The 19,660-nt window shown below is 45.1% G+C and overlaps 1 protein-coding gene and 1 long non-coding RNA gene across 5 annotated transcripts in view; one reads left to right on the top strand and one right to left on the bottom strand.

The window, feature by feature from the left end:
* Positions 1-3,918, bottom strand: part of LOC140719326 (voltage-gated potassium channel KCNC1-like) — a 182,401-nt gene extending 178,483 nt beyond the window's left edge. For all 4 annotated transcript variants that reach the window (XM_073033883.1, XM_073033884.1, XM_073033881.1 and 1 more), the window contains exon 1: positions 3,310-3,918. In XM_073033883.1, the coding sequence (XP_072889984.1) occupies positions 3,310-3,909 (600 nt within the window). In that variant the 5' untranslated portion in view covers positions 3,910-3,918. The remainder of the gene's footprint in view (positions 1-3,309) is intronic.
* A 220-nt stretch (positions 3,919-4,138) lies between these two features.
* Positions 4,139-18,060, top strand: LOC140719329 (uncharacterized). The gene is made up of 3 exons (XR_012096893.1): positions 4,139-4,274; positions 13,531-13,647; positions 16,132-18,060. It is a non-coding gene; the product is annotated as an uncharacterized lncRNA (long non-coding RNA).
* Positions 18,061-19,660: the final 1,600 nt, after the last annotated feature.

Below are 19,660 nucleotides of genomic sequence, written 5' to 3'. Positions count from 1 at the left end.
CATCATATACTGGCCCGGGATTCGTCTCCTTGCGGGCATTCACAGTAGAACAAAAAAAAACAATAAAATCAATGGAAAACTACACACGATCAAAGACTGACAAGAAGCCAAAGAGCAAAAGAAGACAAACTGTGCAAATACAAAAATAAGTAAATATATAGTACCAAATTAAATAGTTAAATAGATAGATAAATTTGTAAATAATACTGAGAACACTGAGAGCTGCCAGCACAAGTGGTGCGTGTGAGTTTGATTTCAATGTTTAAGAGAAGTTTGGATTGGTACATGGACGGTAGGGGTACGGAGGGCTACGGTCACAGAGCAGGTCGGTGCGAGATATGCAGATTAAATGGTTCAGCATGGACTAGATGGGCCAAAGGGCCTGTTTCTGTGCTGTACTTCTCTATGACTCTTTGAGTTCCAGAGTCTTTGAGAGTGAGTCCATAGGTTGAGTTCAGTATTTGTTCTTCTCCGTAGGTGCTGCCTGACCCGCTGAGTTCTTCTGGCATTTTGGGTGCAAGACAAGCTTTTCACTGTATCTAGGCACGTGTGACAATAATAAACCAATCCTAATAATACACACAGAGCCTACTACCCAGGATACGTGGAGGGGCAGAGAGAGTGACCCGGTGTGAGGGTGAAGCACGGACAGCGATGAAACAGAGGGGGTATTAGAGAAACCGGAGGATGCAGTCTGAACTCACGGCTATGATGATGGCAATTCTGTCACATAGTTCACCAACCCAAATAGCATTTAGTTCTTTGAATAACTTCCACCCACACATTGTCAGCCTGAATAATATATTTCTTGATAAAGCTTGCAAGGCTAAGCTAGGAGGCTGGGAGCAGAAAATAATTTGGATTCACGTGTTCAGTAGTATTACAAGTTGTCAAACTGGCAGGGGAAGGAGGGAGGGAGAGAAAGAGAAAGAGAGAGAGAGAGAGAGAGAGAGAGAGAGAGAGAGAGAGAGAGAGAGAGAGAGAGAGGTGGGAGGAAAGCAGAGAGAGGAGAGAGAGATGGAGAAGGAGAGGGAGACGAGAGGGAGTGAGAGGGGGAGAGAGAGAGGGAAGAGGGAGGGAGGAAAGGAGAGAAAGGGGAGAGATGGGGTGAGAAGAGAGGTAGAGAGAGGGAAGGGGAAAGAGAGGGTGGGGAGAGAGAAAGAGAGAGGGAAAGTCGAGAGAGGAGGAGAGTATTTCTGAACTGAGTTGCTGGCAGTCAAAGTTGAAGCTCTCTGCATTGCCTAGTACTGCTCTTCCAAGCAAGTTGTATTAACGGGTGAGACAGACGCAGTGTGTTAATGTAAATCATAGACCTAGATCTTACGCAAAATCGTTCAGTCTACAGCAAGGAGGAGTTCATTGGTGGGAGAATTAGAGGGGATTGAGTAAAATCTTTCACTCAATCTTTTCCATTCCTGGAAAAGCTCACTTCCCCCTGGGTAGACACTGGAAAAGCTGGAACCTGCCAAGAGGCAGGCTGCCAGCTGGAAAGGGAATTACCCTAAAGTAAGTTTGTTGGCCAGTATGGGGAGATGGACCAAATGGCCTTGTACCATTCAAAATTCTCACGCTATGACTGGTTAGCTCACCCAAAGCTGAAATGTAGGAAAGGATGATTGTTAAGAACCTCCCATTCTTTACAAGATTAAACCCTTAGACAAGACCAATTAACCCACTTCAATTTAGTGTCTCACCTTAAGCACCCATAATGATTTTGTAAGACCTCTATTTGCCTCCCCTGTTTTGTGGGTCCATTACCGTCGCCTCGAACGCATGGAGTATTGAGAACAGTTTTTGGGCTCCTTTTCCAAGAAGGGATATGCTGGCATTGGAGGGTCTAGAGGAAGTTCGTGAGAATGAAAGGGTTAAAGTATGAAGAGCTTTGGATGGCTCTGGACCTGTACTTGCTGGAGTTTAGAAGAATGAAGTGGGGGGGGGAGAATCTCAGTGAAACCTTCTCAATATTGAAAGGCCTCGACAGAGTGGATGTGGACAGAATGTTTCCTATAGAGGGGGAGTCCAGTTCCAGAGGGCACAGCCTCAGAATAGAAGGTAACAGCCAAATTTACAAGTGCGTATGCGCCCACCCGACAACTCTGATTTCCCTGAATTTTCTACCTATTCACAACTCCAAAAGATTTCCTTCTGATCAGTTTTCAACCTTCCACCATATCAGAAACCCAAAAGAAACTGACCACGTTATGGTTTTCAACCACATATTCCTTCACAGACACCCGCGTCCCCTTAAAGCTTTATAGTTCCTTAGTTCTTTAGTCCCATAGCTTTGGGTAGTTCAAGTACTTTCTGGTCAACTTGGTAATTGAATATAAAACTATTTTAACCCTATCCTCTCTGTAAAATATCTTCCTCAGTCGAGGGAAGCAATTGATGCATGTTAACGAGGTCCTGTTGCAATTCTGATGGATTTAAAGTTTGTTGGAGGAGATCCCGGGTCCCTTGCTGCAGTGGGAATGGTTACGAGCTCCCCTCTCTCTCTCTGCATTACTGCTTTGCATGGTGAAGGAAGCCGTTCACCACAACTACAAACCTGCTGGCGTTGTGATTATTAATCGCCAGAATTTGCTACCACTGCTGAATTCTTGCCGCAGCCACGCACTCTGCAACGGCGCAGCTCTGCCCCCTGCCGGCCCGCGGAGGGATTTAAATGCGTCTTTTCCTTCCCCCTCAACAATCTCTCGCCTCTGCAAATGCAGATCCCGCATTCTCCCTATCCCTATTCTGTTTAATGAGATCCATTTTATTTCCGCTCTCTTGGACTTCTTTTTCCCCACCTCCCTTTCCCCTTCTGCTTGCCTCTTTCCCTTCCCTGCTCTTCTTTTTTAAACTTCAACCACATTATTTTATACATCAATCCCTTCAGGAAAAAAAAGTCATTAACAATTTAAATTTTCTCGTTAATTACATTCTCTTGCGAACTCACTTAGTCAACATTTTGTCTAAACTTTATTTTATTTCTATCTCTTTTTCCCTCTCTCTTTCTCCCTCTCTTTTCTCTCTCTCCCTCACTCATTTCTTTCTCTCCCTCACTCATTTCTTTCTCTTTCTCTCCCTCTCTTCCCTCTCCTCTCTTTTTCCCTCCCTCTCTCTTCTTTCTCTCTCTCCCTCACTTTTTACTCTCTCTCCCTGTCGCTCTCTCCCATAATCCTCATTTCTAGAGGAACAGACAGACCCACGAGCAAACCAGAACACAGTTGCATCTCTGAAGAACACAATATGAATTTGATTCATTAAGTCATCTCTCCCGCGCGCTCTCTCCCTCTCACACACACACACACATATATAAATTACCCGGGCAGCTTTAGATGAATAGGGATCTTCAAAGAGAGCCCAGACTCTGGGCTGGAGTTTCTTCCACCAGCCCAGTTTCCTTCCAGAGTCCTCTTGCAGGCATAGTCTTTTGAGGTCCCCGTCCTCCTCCTCGTCGGGCTCCGGGGTTTCGAAGCTGTCCAGCGCCTCTTCCGCGTCTCGGTGCTGCCTGTAGTTCATCCAGCAACATGCCTCCACGTCCGTCTCGTCGATGCCCCAGAAAGCCAACTCTTCCTCGAAGAGCGGTCCACACACATCCGCCGGGCAATGCAACTTGCCCGTCCTGTAATAGTTCAGAACATAGGCAAAAACGGAGGGGTGCCGGTCGAAGAAGAACTCGTCGGTCTTAGGGTCATAATCAAAATTACTGGAAGCGTCCGGCTCAGTTAACCAGGAGAGCCTGGTGCCGGGCAGAGTTTTGAGCGTGCTCCTGTACGTCTCATGTTTAATGCCCCCAACATTGATGACAATTTTGTCGCTCTCCTCGTTTTTGCCCATATCTCCTTTCAAACATGACTTGGAAGGAGGTTTGTTTCCAGACTTTCGCCCGCGGAAAGAGGAAACACAGACTGAACTGATCATATGGGATAGATTTTTGCCTGGGTGACGTTTTTTTTCTTGCAAAAGCACGTGTTAGTTCTTCGAACCGCGGATAAGTCAGGTGGCTTTCGTCATTGCTTTGTTTCCCCCTCTCTCTCTCTCTCTCTCTCCCTCTCTCTCTCTCACTCACTCTCTCTCTCTCTCCCTCACTTCACTTTCCCTTGCTCACTCCTACCGAGAGAGCGGGAAGAGGTTTCGGACAGGAAGACTGTGTGTGGCTGGACGAAATTCGAAGACGAACGGGAGGGGGTGAGGAGAGACACTCTTGAGAGGAACCAAACGCCGAGTTTCCAAAGGACTTTTTCGCGACTCCTTCTCGGAACCTGCAAGACGAAACGAAAATTAAGGTGATTCTGGGTGTCAAAGTCAGGTCGTATTGTACAACATGCTCTTACTCTTAAGGAAGTTTTGAGGTTAAAATGTATCTAAGTCTCTGGCAGGTGGCGGGAGATGATGTAAACATATTGTTTACAAATCCGTCAGGTCAAGGGGGCGCGAAAGGGGGTTTGGGGTTTTTTTCTTCGCTTTGTTCTTACGGATGCGCGCTTTTTGTGTGTGTGTGTGTGTGTGTGTGTGTGTTTATAGGGGGGAGAAAGAGAGCTCATTGAAAACTACTTTGGGAAGTCGTTGTGTGGGTTGAAGTATTGCCCCGCGCCAACAATTAAAATCTGCACGACTAGCAAAAAAAATAGACCAGGCATTGCAGCAGAAAACAGTCACTAAATGTTTGAATCTTATAATGACCTGCAGCTATTTGAGCCTCGTTGCAATTACTGAGAGATGGTAAACGTTCAGTCAGGAGCTCCACAGAAGATTAAATAAAAGGGGGGGATGACTTTAAGTATCCGAACATGGTACAGTAACGTTTTAAATCTTTTTTTTTAACCAACATATAATTAGAAAGCACTCCCGTATCAAGCTAAAAGTATATTTAATTAGCCTTACTGTCACGACAAGGAGCAATTTCGATGTAAATTAGATTTTCGTCCATGGAGGGCTTTTTGGAATTGAATCGCTGATATGTAGTCCAAGGACTGTTAATCTACATTTTTTTTTGTTAATTTTAAAACGGGGTTTGTGCATAGATTGTAAGAGAAGAAGGCATTAACATTTAGCGAGAATTTGCTGTAATCCTTGCGTAAGAGAGTGGGGATCTGCTCGCTTTGTATAAATCTCAGCCCAATCGGACTGGGGGGCAAGGGTCCTCGTCCCTAACTCGGAGTCGGTCAATCAAACGACCATTTTCTGTACCGGTAGTTCGCCTCCTAAGGCAAGGTGTGAGTTGGAAATTATCTGCAACGTCAGCGATTTTCCATTTGCAATCTGGAGACGAACTGACTGGGGGGAAGAGATCCCTGTGCGAGAACTGCTGGGGTGCGAACTGGCGTACGTGCCAGCGTGTGATTATATCGGTGAGTGGGTGGCTGCTGAACGTGTGCGACTGTTGGTATGTAAACGCAGCTGTGTGCAAAGCCGAGGACGGCTAAATGTGGCTGTGCGCGAGTGTGTGTTTATGCGTGTGAGCGTGTTTCGAGTGGCTCTGCCTGGCACCGTGAGCGTGGGCTCCTCAAAGTGACACTTAGTCACCAAGTCACACCCAGTCAAACACAAGGTGCATGTCAGTGAGTGTGTGTGTGTGTGTGTGTGTGTGTGTGTGTGTGTGTGTGTGTGTGTGTGTGTGTGTGTGTGTGTGCGCGCGCGCGTCCCCCCGTGGCAAATCGTGGATGCTTGTGTACGCGTTTAGTTCGTTGTACATAATTATCTATAGCTGCACTAGTGTGCATATATGTGTGTCTTCCATGTAGATCAGTCCATGCCTCAAAGCAAGCATGTATCCGTCAGAAACAAGTGAAAATCTGCAGATGCTGGAAATCCAGAGCAACAGACGCAAAACGCTGGAGGAACTCAGCTGGACTGGCAGCTTCTGTGGAAAAACAGTCCCCCCCGAAGGGTCTCGGCCCGAAATCTCGAACGTGCTCTTTTCCACAGATGCCGCGGGGCCTGCTGAGTTCGTCCAGCACTTTGTGTGTGTGGTTTGTATCCGTCAGAGAATATTTGAACAACATACATGAGTATGTGTACCTGTGTGTGTATATACTGTTTGACCACGTGTACCCGTGTGTGTGTGTGTTTGTCTGGGATTATTTTTTGTCTAGATGATTTAGATGATTAGGGGTATGCGTTTAATCCTTGTTAAAGGATTATAGAGGAGGCAGATGGGCAGACAAGAGGGAGAGCGGTACAGCTATGTGTGCGCGTGTGTGTGTCTGTATGGAGTTATTGTCTGTCTGGATGCCTAGGTGAGTGTGAGTGTGCCCGAGTGCGCGTGCGTGTGTGTGCCCGCGCGCTCCTGTCTTCCTGCAGTGTCTCTGGTGAGATTAGGTGTGAATCTGTGTGAACATCGGCTGGATACTGAGAAGCAGACCCGGCCACGTTGAACCGCCCTCCCGCACATTTCAGATTAACACTTTGGCCGGGAAGATTAATCGATTAAGAGAAAAACAAAACATCGATTACAGTGGCAACAGACCTGCCCAATCTCCAATAACTCCTCGGTATTAGAGAGTGAACCAGGTAACTTGCGTCTTCCGTGAACACCCATAGCAAGTCAAGGCCTGATCGAAAGGCTGGGGAGAATTGGACCAGGATGCCTAGAGTTAAGTCAGTATCTGATTTAAACGTACATTCTGAGGGTGTTTTTGGCTTGGTTGAAAAGTTCCTGTCTCTACCTAGTGAGCGCGCCCCAGTGCCATGAGAGTGTAGCTGCAGATTACACATCTGCTTTCCCGTTAGAACGGTGCAGGAGACAGGTCACATGTATAGATAACAGCAGCAAACCTATTAACACTAACACAAGAGATTCTGAAGGTGCAGGAAATCCGGAGCAACGCATACAAAATTCTGGAGGAACTCAACAGGTCAGGCAGCATCTGTGGAGGATGCTGGATGTAGGAGCAGGATTAGGCCATTCGGCCCGTTAAGTCTGCTCCGCCATTCCAACATGGTCCTTCTTAACCTCATTCCCCGTAACCTTTGATGCGCGTCAGGCAGCGTCATAGAAACCTAAAATATTGATGCATACAGTCAGTGTGGCAGTCTTCAGATCAGGCTTGGGGGGGGGGAGGAAGGGGTTAAGTCCAGAAACTGTCCCATAATAAAGAATAGAGGGAAGGACATATCACAAAGACAGGTGCGGACAAGTTAAAGGATTACAGAGGAGGCAGGTGGGAGAGTGGAAACTGCCTGTGTAAACTTATCCGGCGGCACTTACACCCTCCCACCAGTGGCGGCGTTGCGGTCCCCCCGTTGAAGAAAGATGCAACATAAAATGGATAAATAGAAATATGCAGAATGAATAGATCGCGAATGATAAATCAGATGGGTAGGTTGGATAAATAAAGAGATAGAAAAATACATACATTTGGGGAGGGACAAGGAATTACACAGGCAGATGTAGCTACGGAAAGGCAAAGTGGTTGTTTACGGAGAGCAAAAGCAAAACAAATGGGCACAACTACAGAATACGGAAGCGGGCAGAAAGACAGGCTTGATTCTTGGTTACAATGGTGTCCCGTTTTTAGCTGATCTGTGGTTGGTTTTGCTTTATATATGTTCTTTGCGGGAAAGCGACGACGAACGAAGGGCCATGCAGACTGTCGGAGCCGCGCTTTATCTATCCAGTTTGGCGATTTATGCTACAGATGGTCAAGCAAGCACATAGGAAAACAGAAAGGGAATTCTCTATGCTTCGCAAAGACTGAATCACCTACTAGACTGAGAGAGAGAGACAGAGGAAAAAATCCAGTGACAGCTATTAAAATCCACACAGCAGTCAGAATAACCTGTAATAAGTCAGTCTCTCTGCATAATACTAGGGTATAAGTCAAGAACTGCGGGCGGGGAGGGAGGGAGAAATATCGTGTTGATAATGTTATAAAGGGAATTATCCTTGCGTTAGAGAGCACTGTCGGTGTGCAGTGCCCAAGAATGCAGCCTTCCGAAGAGCTGGCAGATGGGAGAAATAAAGCAATCTGCTTCCTTGCTTCATTCTAGCTGCGTGATATATTTTATTGCCAAAAGCTTGCTTTATTATTTTATTTTGCATTTGTTTGCCGCGACGAGGAGCTGGCAGCTCGTTATAAAACGACCCATTTAATAAACAAACGCCGAACAAAGCAACATCCGTATAAAGAAGGCACAGAAAGAGAGGGTTACTTACGGCCGCAAGGTTTGATTCAAATGATGCTCCCTGCTCGGTAGAGATCGCCAGTTTCACAGGGAAGTGACAGAAAGGATTCTCCCTGTTGGTCGCTCGCACACACACACACACACTCTCTCTCTCTCTCTCTCTCTCTCTCTCTCTCACACACACACACACACACACACGCACACACACACACACACACACACTCACACACAGACACACACTCAGTATCTCTCTCACTCACTCACTCACTCACTCACTCACTCACTCACTCACTCACACACACACACACACACACACACACACTCACTCTCCCTGATTCGTACTCACATCCACACCAACAGGAGAAACTAAAAGCGCCTAAGAGAAAACTACAAATCCCTCAGTTTTCTATTTGGTTTTAGCTGACAGGCTCAGCACAGCCTACGTTTACCCTTGGTTCGTATCGCGTGTTTTAATGACATTTACCGAGCAGTCAAATACAACACACACACAGATAGACTTTCTCTCTCTCTCTCTCTCTCTCTCTCTCTCTCTCCCTCTAGCTCACAATAAGAGAGTGCAAAAGAGGATGTTGCCAACTCCAAGAGGGTAGGCTGAACGATTGGTGTCTGGACTGGAAGAGCCTATGAGTTCCGCTAATTCTGCGGCAGAGCGAGTCAATGACGTAACACGGTTAACAATTCATGGACGGATTCCGTTCCTGGTCCAAGTTACCTTATCACAGGAATCCACTCTGAACTGACAAAATGCAACCTACACACACGCGAGCTCTTTTTTCTCTCTCGTTTTCTTTCCCCCGCCGAACTGCGAAAATAAAATGAAGAGTGCAAATCTATTCCCATGAATTAAATGTGTAATCCCTTTTGCGATCGGCATGCAGCAGAATTTAGAATTTAACCCCCATTTCCCCCTGGCCACCGCGGTGCCTTGAGCGTCTGGACGTTGTGTTCAGTATTGAAACAGACGGGCCGAATGGACCATAGCGGGTCTTCCCAGTGAGGGGAGCGGATTTACATGGGTGGTTTTTAAATATTAATATATTAAAATTAATGCAATAAAATGAATTGCTCAAATGAAAAGATGTCTGAAGCTGTCAGACAACACACACAAAATGCTGGAGGAACTCAGCAGGCCAGGCAGCAGCTATGGAAAAAAGTACAGTCGACCTTTCGGGCCGAGACCCTTCGGCAAGACTCAATGGTCTGTTTTGCCAGTTAAATCACTGCTTCTCACTTTGAAAGGGGGGCGGTTGGTAAGGATTCCAGGCTGAACTCTCATTTCCTCCTCCACACCTCGCTGTGAATCTCGGTCTAGTGGATCCGGTCTCTGACTAGAGCCTGCCCCGGTTATATAGCCCGCTGCCAACTGGTGTTTAGAGGGACCACTGGAAGAGAGATCTGAAGACAGGCCGGTGAATTGGGTGGTAGGAGTGTGGCATGAGCTGCCAGAGGGACTGGCATGACTGAACCATGAAGAATAGCCTCGATGGGCTGAATGGCCTAATTCTGTTCCTATATCTTTTGGTCTTATTTATCTCATAGTTAGCATTACTAAATAGAACACAGACAGTACAGGAGCTTCGGCCCACAATGATGAACCAAACCAGCTAAAAAGTACATCTTTTAAAAACCAAAATTAATCCCAGCCAACCTGCACAATGTCCACATATCTCCATCTTCCCCACATTCATGTGGCTATCTAAACCTCTCTTAAAAGCCTCTAATGTATTTGCCTCTATCACCATACCAGGCATCCACCGATCAGTCCCCTTTGAACCCAACCCCCTCTCACCTTCAATGCCTGCCCTCTGGAGTCAGACATTCCTATCTGGGGGGAAAGATACTCCCTGTCTACTCTATCTATGCTTCTCATAATCCTGTAAATCTCCGTCAGATCTCCCCTCAACCTCCAGCGCTCAGAAGAAAACAACCCCAAGTTTCTCCAGCCTCTCATGGTGGGACATGCCCTCTAAACCGGGCAGCATCCTGGTAAACCTCTTCTGCACCCTCCCCAAAGACTCAGCATCCTTCCTAGAGTGGGGTGACCGGAACTGTGTGCAATCCTCCAGATGCGGCCTTACCAGAGTTTTATAAAGTTCCAACATAACCTCTTGACTTTTGAACTCAATGTTTCGACTAATAAAAGCAAGCCTCCCATGAGCCTTCTCAACCACCTATCGACCTGTGTAGCCACTTTCATGGAGCTGTGAACCTGATGCAGATTATGTGGCAGTTTCAAGACTATGATTTGTGGGATCTTGCTCTGTGCAAATTGACAACTATTTCTCAGTAATAATACCATAAGCACTAGTTTTGTGTCAATATTAAAGGTGTGGACTCTTACCAAAACATTCTGTAGAAAATTTAAAGTAGACACACATCACCCAATCCTACCGTTCAATCAGATTACGGATGATTGTCCAACAGTGTGGAGAACATCCATAGGAATGTACTTGTCTTCGATCCAGTGAGTTCAGTCTCATTTTTGTTGTAAAGAATATTAATGGAACTGAAGTCATGTTAACAACATTCAAAAGAAAACAACTTCCCCATCATGGTAGAAGCTCCAAGATTTCTCATGCACCTTTTTAGTCTCAATTATTGATTCTCCCATTGTAAACCTCGTTACAAGGGTCTACAGGGATATGGGCCAAATGCAGTCAAGTGGGACTAGTTCTGTGTGCACCATGGTTACCATGGGTTAGTTGGGCCAAATGGCCTGCTTCCATGTTGTATTGCTCTATGACTCTGTAACATTTGGACAGGAGTTTATACGTTCTCCCCGTGACCACGTGGGTTTCCGCTGGGTGCTCCAGTTTCCTCCCACAGTCCAAAGATGTACCAGATGGTATATTAATTGGTCATTGTAAATTGTCCCGTGATTAGGCCAGGGTTAAATCGAGGGATTGCTGGACGGCACAGCTCAAAGGAGCGGAGGGCCTATGCCACGTTGTACCTCAATAAATAAATAAAATACTCCCCGCAGCTCAGAACGTTAATCCCACCCTGCTCAACCTTTTGATTCCTGACCTTGAGTGTAGGCTTAACAACATCCTTCTCACCAGCCACTCCACTGTCTGTTCTGGCGCTCTGGTTCCCACCTCCCTGAAATTCTCTTCCAAACCCACCACCCCCATCCCATGCAACACTAGCTAACCTTCCCACGAGGATATTAATCCCCCTCCAGTTCAGGTACAAACCGTCCTTTCTCTACAGGTCCCACCTTCCCTGGAAGAGAGCCCAGTGATCCAGAAATCTGAAGCCCTCCCTCCTGCATCGCCTCCTTAGTCCCGTATTAAATTAGCTTTATTCGTCACGTGCCTATCAAAACATCCAGTGAAATGTGTCATTCGCATCAACAACCAACAGAGTTCAAAGATATTGTGGCAAGTGTCGCTGTTCTTGCAGCACCACCATAACATACTCTCGACTTCTCAACTTACAAGTCCAAGTTCAAAGTACATTTATGACAATCCTGAGATTTGTCTCCTAACAAAACTATTTGTCTCCAAACATTTTTAAAAAAAGTCATTTAAAAATGCGGAAAGAGGAATAAAGAACAAATCATGCCAACAGTAAACAAAAGCAAATAGCGTTCTGAACTGACGTCCACAAAGAGAGTCCATCCCCACACCCTTACTGCAGCAGTGAGCTGAAGCAGTCTAACCCTCACCTCGGACCCCGACACCCTGACCTTTTCAATCTGCCCCGGCACCTAAATCGTGGCACAAACATCGGGTTCTGTCTCTCCATATGCCTTTGGAACGTGGGAGGAAACCAGAGCACCCTGAGGAAACCCACATGGTCACGGGGAGAACATACAGACTCCTTGCAGACAGCGACGGGAACTGAACCCAGAGCGCCGGTGCTGTTCAGCGCAATGCCAGCCTCCACGTTACCATGCCAACCTTGGAAAGGTGCAGAAGGATATGGTCCTCCTGTGGGCAAATGGAGTTAGTGTAAGTCAGCAGAAAGATAGCATGGGGGGGGGCTGTATCTGAGGGGCTTGTTCCTACACTGCACAACTCTATGTCTCTGGATCAATTAGTGACCAGCAGCACTCTGAACCCCATTCCAGGGAACCCCAGAGCTGCGCTGAGGAAAGGAGACTCTGTCGGAGACAACGATCTTCACAGTAGTTAAACGAAGAGTCATTGGGCTTTCCCAGATGGGTCTACCCCATGGCGTATTAATCAATCGATAAGTTAATTAATGAGTCAGTTAATTAATTTTAATTATCTATTTATCTAACTAGCTATTTATTTATTGGATGATTGATTGATTGAGATACTGTAAAGCGTCGTGCTAACTACCACGCTACTGTGCCGCCCCACTCTGTGACTCTATAACACCTGGACAGGAAAGGTTTGGGATAAGAGTTGAACACCAGCAAATGGGACTTGCTCAGCGGCCCCAGGGGCAGTGTAGACTAATTGGGCTGAAGGGCCTGTGTCCTCTTATAACTATGAGAAGGATTTTCTTAAAAACAAATCCAGTCATTTTGTGATCATCATTATTTATACCAGCTTTTTTAAATTTGTGTTTATTTAACAAAATCAATGTACATTTTCAGCTGCCATGAGAGAGATTCAAACATGCCTCAAAAATTAACTCTGGCCTCAGGTTCATTAGTGTGTGAATTTAACAACAATGCTACCATACCCCAAGTGTTCACAAGAACAGCTGATTCAGCCCTCAAACCATCTTAACTCTTCATTACAATTCCCTGATATTCATCTTTCTATATTTAAAACACCCAACTCTCTAATTAGATTTGTGTCTGCAACTCGTTGCCAGATAGGTAATGTGTTCTATATATATACACGCACACGGATGTCCCAGCTGGGTTTGGTTTCAGGATGTAACCGTGGTTCAGGTCCCAGCTGTCCTGCTGTCCCGAGCACCCTCGCCTGTGCTGGGGAGGTCAAAGAACAAGGACCCCCACCATTCAGGCCATGCTCTCTTCTCACTGATGCCATGGGAAGGAGGTGCGGGAGCCTTAGGTCCCACACCACCAGGTTCAGGAACAGTTATTAGCCCTTAAATCATTGGGCACCCAAAGCAGCGTAGACCACATCACTCACCTCAACACTGAACTGACTCCACAACCGATCGACTCACTTTCAAGCACTCTATAACTCGTGCCCTCAATATTATTTACTTATTTATCTATTATTATCATTTTAGTTTTGTATTTACACAGTTTGTCTGTTTTTGCACATTGGTTGTTCGTCAGTCTTTCTGTGTAATTTTTCATTGATTCCATAGTATTTCTGTGCTCTAATGTGTATGCCTGCAAGAAAATGAATCTTGAGGTAGTATATGTGTGTACTTTGGTAATAAATTTACATTGAACTTTGAACTGCTGCCTTTCTCACTTCCATGAATTCTCTACAGAATTTCCACACGACGGGATTCGCTTGCTGCGATAAAGGAGCTGCAACAGGCACGATCCTAGCGGCGGAATGGCTACGGAAGAGTAGGATAGCAACTCCGAAGCAAGCCAGGCCAAACGTAGGTAAAAGTAAAATGCGAGGCAACATTGTGGGTCAGGGTACCCATTGGACAAACACTGGCGTCTTAGAAAATTTCCCAGGATTTTCGGGCAGTCTCAGTGAATTAAAATGAACTAAATGTAACTAAACTAAATATTATCCAGGTAGAGGGTAAAGAATGGTGTCAAAATTTAAACCATATAGTCAAACAGCAAGTAAACAGGCTTCAGCTCAACTCATCTAATCTATGGTGTCCAATGAGTTCCTCCCATCTATCTTATCCATGTCAACTGTGTTGACCAATGGGCTACTCCCATCTAACTCATCCATGCTGACAGTGTTGTCCAATGAGCTACTTCCATCTGCCTGCATTTGGCTGTAGCCCTCTCCAATCCACATTCATATCAAAGTACAAAGTACGGAAGTTCAAAATAAATTTTATTATCAAAATACTTATATGTCACCATATACAACCATGAGATTCATTTTCCTGTGGGCTTAGTCAATACAATTGTTACTAGGATCAATGAAAAATCAACTAGAGAGCAGAAGACAACAAACTATAAATAAATAGCAGTAAATAATGAGAACATCAGATAGTTCAAAGTTCAAAGTACATTTATTATCAACTTTATACAACCTTGAGATTCATCTTCTCACAGGCAGCCATGAAACAAAGAAACCCAATAGAACCCATTAAAAACAAAAGAAGGCTGTCGAATTCTCAGTGTGCAGAGAGAGAGAAGCAAATCGTGCAAGCAGTCCAAGAAGCCGATTCAGAAGGCTTCAGTCCAGCGTGGAATTGAGCAAATCCCGCGGAGCAGCAAGCCGAACCAGCCCCAACACCCCAACCATTTCAATCTGGCTCGGTGCTTAAATCGTCCAAACCTTAGGTCATTCCTCATCCTCGAGCTTGGGCATGCACCCATCCTTTCCCACTCAGCTCGGCTCTTGCTAATGAGGTAAAGAGTTCTTAAAGTGAGATCATTGGTTGTGGGAACACGTCAACGATGGGAAAGTGAGTGTAGTTACCCCTTTTGATGATTGAGGGGTAGTAACTGTTCTTGAACCTGGTGGTGTGAGTCCTGAGGCTCCTGTACCTTCTACCTGATGGCAGCAGTGAGAAGAGAGCATGTCCTGGGTGTGGCGATCTCTGATGATGGTTGCTGCTTTCCTATGACAACTCTATGACTTTTAAACATCGCTAATGTGCCTGCCTCAACCACTGTTTCTGGCAGTTCATTCCAAATATGCACCACCCCCTGCGTGAAAACGCTGCCCCTGTCTCCCTTTAAATCTCTCGCCTCTGATCTCCTTTATCTATGCCCACAGTTGGGAAAGAGCTGGACTTTGTTATCAAGAGAACTTTAACAGGATTCCTCTACAACTAGTTAGAGTCAACAGAAAATCTAGAGTCTTGGTTGTAATTATCAGAAAGATGAGGAAAAACTAGCAATGGAGAGTATTCTGACTAGTTGCATCATGGCCTGGTATGGAAAAACCAGCTCCCATGGGTGGAAAAGCCTACAAAAGGTAGTGGATTCAACAGTCCATCACAGGGGAAGCTCTCCCCGTCAGTGTGCATATCTACAAGGAACGCTACCACAAGAAAGCAGCATCCATCATCACGGACCCCCACCATCGAGGCAGTGTTCTCTTCTCGCTGCTGCCTTTGGGAAGGGGGCACAGGAGTCCTAGATCCCACATCTCCCAGTTCAGGAACAGCTATTACCCTTCAACCGTCAGGCTCCTGAACCAGCGTGGATAGCTTCACCCTCCTCCACACTGAGCTGATTCCACGACATACGGACTCAATTTCAAGGACTCTACAACTCATCTCATCAGTATCATTTATTTGAACTTTGAGATGACATTGAGAATTCCTAAAGGCGGTCAATAAGAGGTCACTCAAAAAGTAGTTGCATAAGTTACAGGGAAAAGGATTGGGAATGAAATATTACCACGGATAATGGATTGGGGTGACAAAGCCAGAATAAGGAATAAACAATTTTTCAGCTGGGAGAGGTTTCAAGACTTGCTTGCAGTTTGTTGTTTTGATGCAATTCAATCCCCAAGGGTTAGAACATAGAACAGTACAGCACAATACAGGCCATTCAGCCCACAGTCCTATGCTGACCTTTTAACCAACTCCAAGATCAGTCTAAACCTTCCCTCCTACATAGCTCCCCATTTTTCTTTCATCCATGTGCTTATCTAAGAATCTCTTAAATCTCCCTAATGTATCTACCTCCAACACTCCATGCACCCAACAGTCTCTGAGTGAAAAATCTATCTCTGACATCCACCTCCCCCCCACAAATATCACCATAAAATTATGCCCTCTCATATTAGACACTTCCTTGGGAGAAAGTTGCTGGCAGCCCATTGTACACCTCTTATCATCTTACACACCTCTACAAGTCACCTCTCATCCTTCTTCACTCCAAAAGAGAAAGGCCTTATCTTGTCAGTCAATTCTCATACAATATGTTCTCTCATCCAGGCAGATTTCAACCACCAGATTTATATACATGAGCAGGAATAATATGATGTCAAGGGTGCCACAGCCTGTCAAACTCCAACCCTTCGTCCCCGCCGTGGATCAGTAAGGCCGGCCAACAGGACTCTGGTGAAGCTGTACAGGCCAATCCCCCATACAATGGACACAATGGATTATGGAAACATTGATGAACTCCAACCATAACAACAACTTCAGAGGACAATGGGGATGGGAGGTCCTCAATGTCCTATTCTCCACTGGGAGCCAAGGGCCCAAGAAGAAGAAAGAAGAGGGAGTGCTGTCGAAGTGTATCAGTTTTCATGTTTTATTGTTTTACAGCACTGAATCACAATGGTTTAATTTGGCATTTTTTGACACTGATCAACAGTAAAAGACTCTTTATGTCAATGTGAAAACTGATCCCTACAAAATGACCTAAATGAATTACAAATATAAAACACAAAATAAAATTGATCGCATGAGTATTCACTCCCTTTAATATGAAACTCTAAATCATCACCGGTGCAGCAAATTGGTTTTAGAAGCCACATAATTAGTTAAATGGAGATCTGTTTTTGAAGACCTGTGTGGGAGTCAAGGTGTTTCAATTGATTGTAGTAGAAATACACCTGTATCTGGAAGGCCCAACTGCTGGTGAGTCAGTACCCTGGCAAAAACTACACCATGAAGACAAGGAACACTTCAAGCAACTCTGCGAAAACGTTATTGAAAAGCACAAGTCAGGAGATGGATACAAGAAAATTGTCAAGTCACCGAATATCCCTTGGAGTACAGTTAAGTCAATCATAAAGAAATGGAAAGAATATGGCACAGCTGTAAATCTGCCTAGAGCAGGCCGTCCTCAAACACTGAATGACTGTGCAAGAAGGGGACTAGTGAGAGAGGCCACCAAGAGACCTATGACAACTCTGGAAGAGTCACAAGCTTCAGTGGCTGAGATGGGAGAGACTGCGCATACAACAACTGTTGCCCGGGTGCTTCACCAGTCACAGCTTTATGGGAGAGTGGCAAAGAGAAAGCCACTGTTGAAAAAGAACCTCACATGAAATCTCACCCAGGAGTTTGTCAGAAGGCATGTGGGAGACTCTGAAGTCAGCTGGAAGGAGGTTCTATGGATTGATGAAATCAAAAGTGAGCTTTTTATTTAACCATCAGACTAACTACAAATGTAAGTACACACCGCCCCTACCGTGAAGCACGGTGGTGGCTGCATCATGCTGTGGGGATGCTTCACTGCAGCAGGCCCTGGAAGGCTTGCGAATGTAGAGGGTAAAAAGATTGCAGCAAAATACAGGGAAATCCTGGAGGAAAACCTGATGCAGTTTGTAAGAGAACTGTGACTTGGGAGAAGATTTGTTTTCCAGCAAGGCAATGACCCCAAGCATAAAGCCAAAGCTACACAGGAATGGCTTAAAAACAATCAAGGTAATGTCCTGAAGTGGCCAAGTCAGAGTCCAGACCTCAATCCAATTGAGTTGTGGCTGGACTTGAAATGAGCTGTTCACTCATGATCCCCATGCAATCTGACAGAGCCTGAGCAGTTTTGTAAAGAAGGATGGGGGAAAATTTGCAAAGTATGCAAACCTGATAGAGACCTATCCACACAGTCTCATGGCTGTAACTGCTGCCAAAGGTGAATCTACTAAATACTGACTTGAAGGGGGTGAATACTTATGCAATCAATTATTTTGTGCCAAATAAATAAATAAATAATCAATAATTGTGGAATAAAAGGCTGTTTTCACCATGGGTCCAATTGACCTGAGACTGACTTTAAATATTTACAGCCTAGACTGATGTTTCTGAATATTGATACACTTCTATCAATATTCTGTGTTTATAGATGGATGATGGAATTTTTCAGTATTTTGATTTTTATATTTTTGCCTGTTCTTTCTTGTTTTTTTTTACATGGGGAGAGGGGGGTTTGGGGGTCAATGTCCTTGTGATGGGGATTTAGGGGCCAGGTGGAGGGGGTTTGGGGTGTTGATGATCATGTTGGGTTTTGTGTGGTGGAGAGGGGTTTGGGGGGTTTGGGATCGTGTTGCCGTTATTTTTCTGTCGGGTGAGTGGGTGGGCTTACTGTTGCTCTCTCAGCTGGCTTCCATAGTTTTTCTTTGTTCCGTGACTATCTGGAGAAGACAAGTCTCAGAGTTGTGTACTGCATACGTACTTTGATAATAAACGAACCTTTGAAACATTTACTAAAAGGAGGAAAATATCAATTCATGCCATCCAATTCACTCAGCTAACACAGGAAATGTCACATGGAAAACGTATGGATTAGCACTGGGCGAACAAAGCGGCTACTGGCCTCCTGGAGTAATGGAATTGAGTTTGAAAGCTTAGCAATTAAGTACTGGGCAACAGCCAGAATTCTGGACCATAGATCTATTTGTGTTTGAAGCCTAACCTGGGAGCTGGGGAATTTGAATGCAAATAATTAAATCAATTTTAAATTTTAATAGAATCAGTATTAGTAACAGTGACTATGAAATTATTGGTTTATAATAAAAATGTATTTGGCTCTGCAGTGTTACTTAAGCCCATCACCCCTACTTGGGCCACAGGCCACTGATAGCAGCAAGAGCCTTCTGTCCTGGGCCAGTCTTTCAAGTTGTCCCCTTGTTCGAAGGTCCCTTCTCTCCTAGGATAACTTCTTTGGAGCTTCTGTTGACGTTTCTGTATCTCCGAGTTTTTACGTGATGGGGTTGCTAGCCCCATGTCCAACACTTCTCCTTTTATAGCTGGGCTTCTAGCTATCTATATATATGTAGATATCTCTCTCTCTCTCTCTCTATATATATATATATATATATATATATATGTGTGTGTGTGTGTGTGTGTGTGTGTGTGTGTGTGTGTGTGTGTGTGTGTGTGTGTGTGTGTGTGTGTGTGTGTGTGTGTGTGTGTGTGTGTGTAGAAATAAGAAAATAAAATATAATAAAATAAAATAAGAAATAAAACCCTAGAAATAACCAAATGACCTATTAGCAACCCTTAAAATGGAGAAGTAAGCCTGCAGATATTGGAATCGAGCAAAATCTTTGAGGAACTCAGCAGATCAGGCTGCATCTGTAGACAGAAATGTACAGTCAAGATTTCAGGTCCGGGAAATTTCATCTAGATTATACAGTCCAAATTAGGAGTCTTGACACAAATCATCTACTGCCCATTTCTCTCATCTGAGTTCCTACAGCAGTGTGCATTTTGCTCCTGCCCTTAATAACATGTATCAAAGGGCATTTAAGGGGCGTGGCTTAGCTGCTAAGCCTGGTGGAACTGTTTCTACTGACAGGAGAAGGGGCAAAGGGGGGTTACTGGTGCTTCGGGCAGATGGGGCTCATCAGCCGTGGTTGGTAGCTCATCAGGGAGAAGGAAAACTCTGATCTCAAACCTCCGCTACCTTGCGGCCATACCCACTCATGGAAAGGCTTCAGGAGTAAACCCTGAGGAAAAATCTGGAGTTGGAGTCCCTAAGGCAGTCCGACGCTGAGTTCAGCACTGACCA

Source organism: Hemitrygon akajei, chromosome 31, assembly GCF_048418815.1.
Source record: "Hemitrygon akajei chromosome 31, sHemAka1.3, whole genome shotgun sequence".
Classification (NCBI taxonomy): Eukaryota; Metazoa; Chordata; class Chondrichthyes; order Myliobatiformes; family Dasyatidae; genus Hemitrygon; species Hemitrygon akajei.
This window is presented reverse-complemented; position numbering and strand designations above follow the sequence as displayed.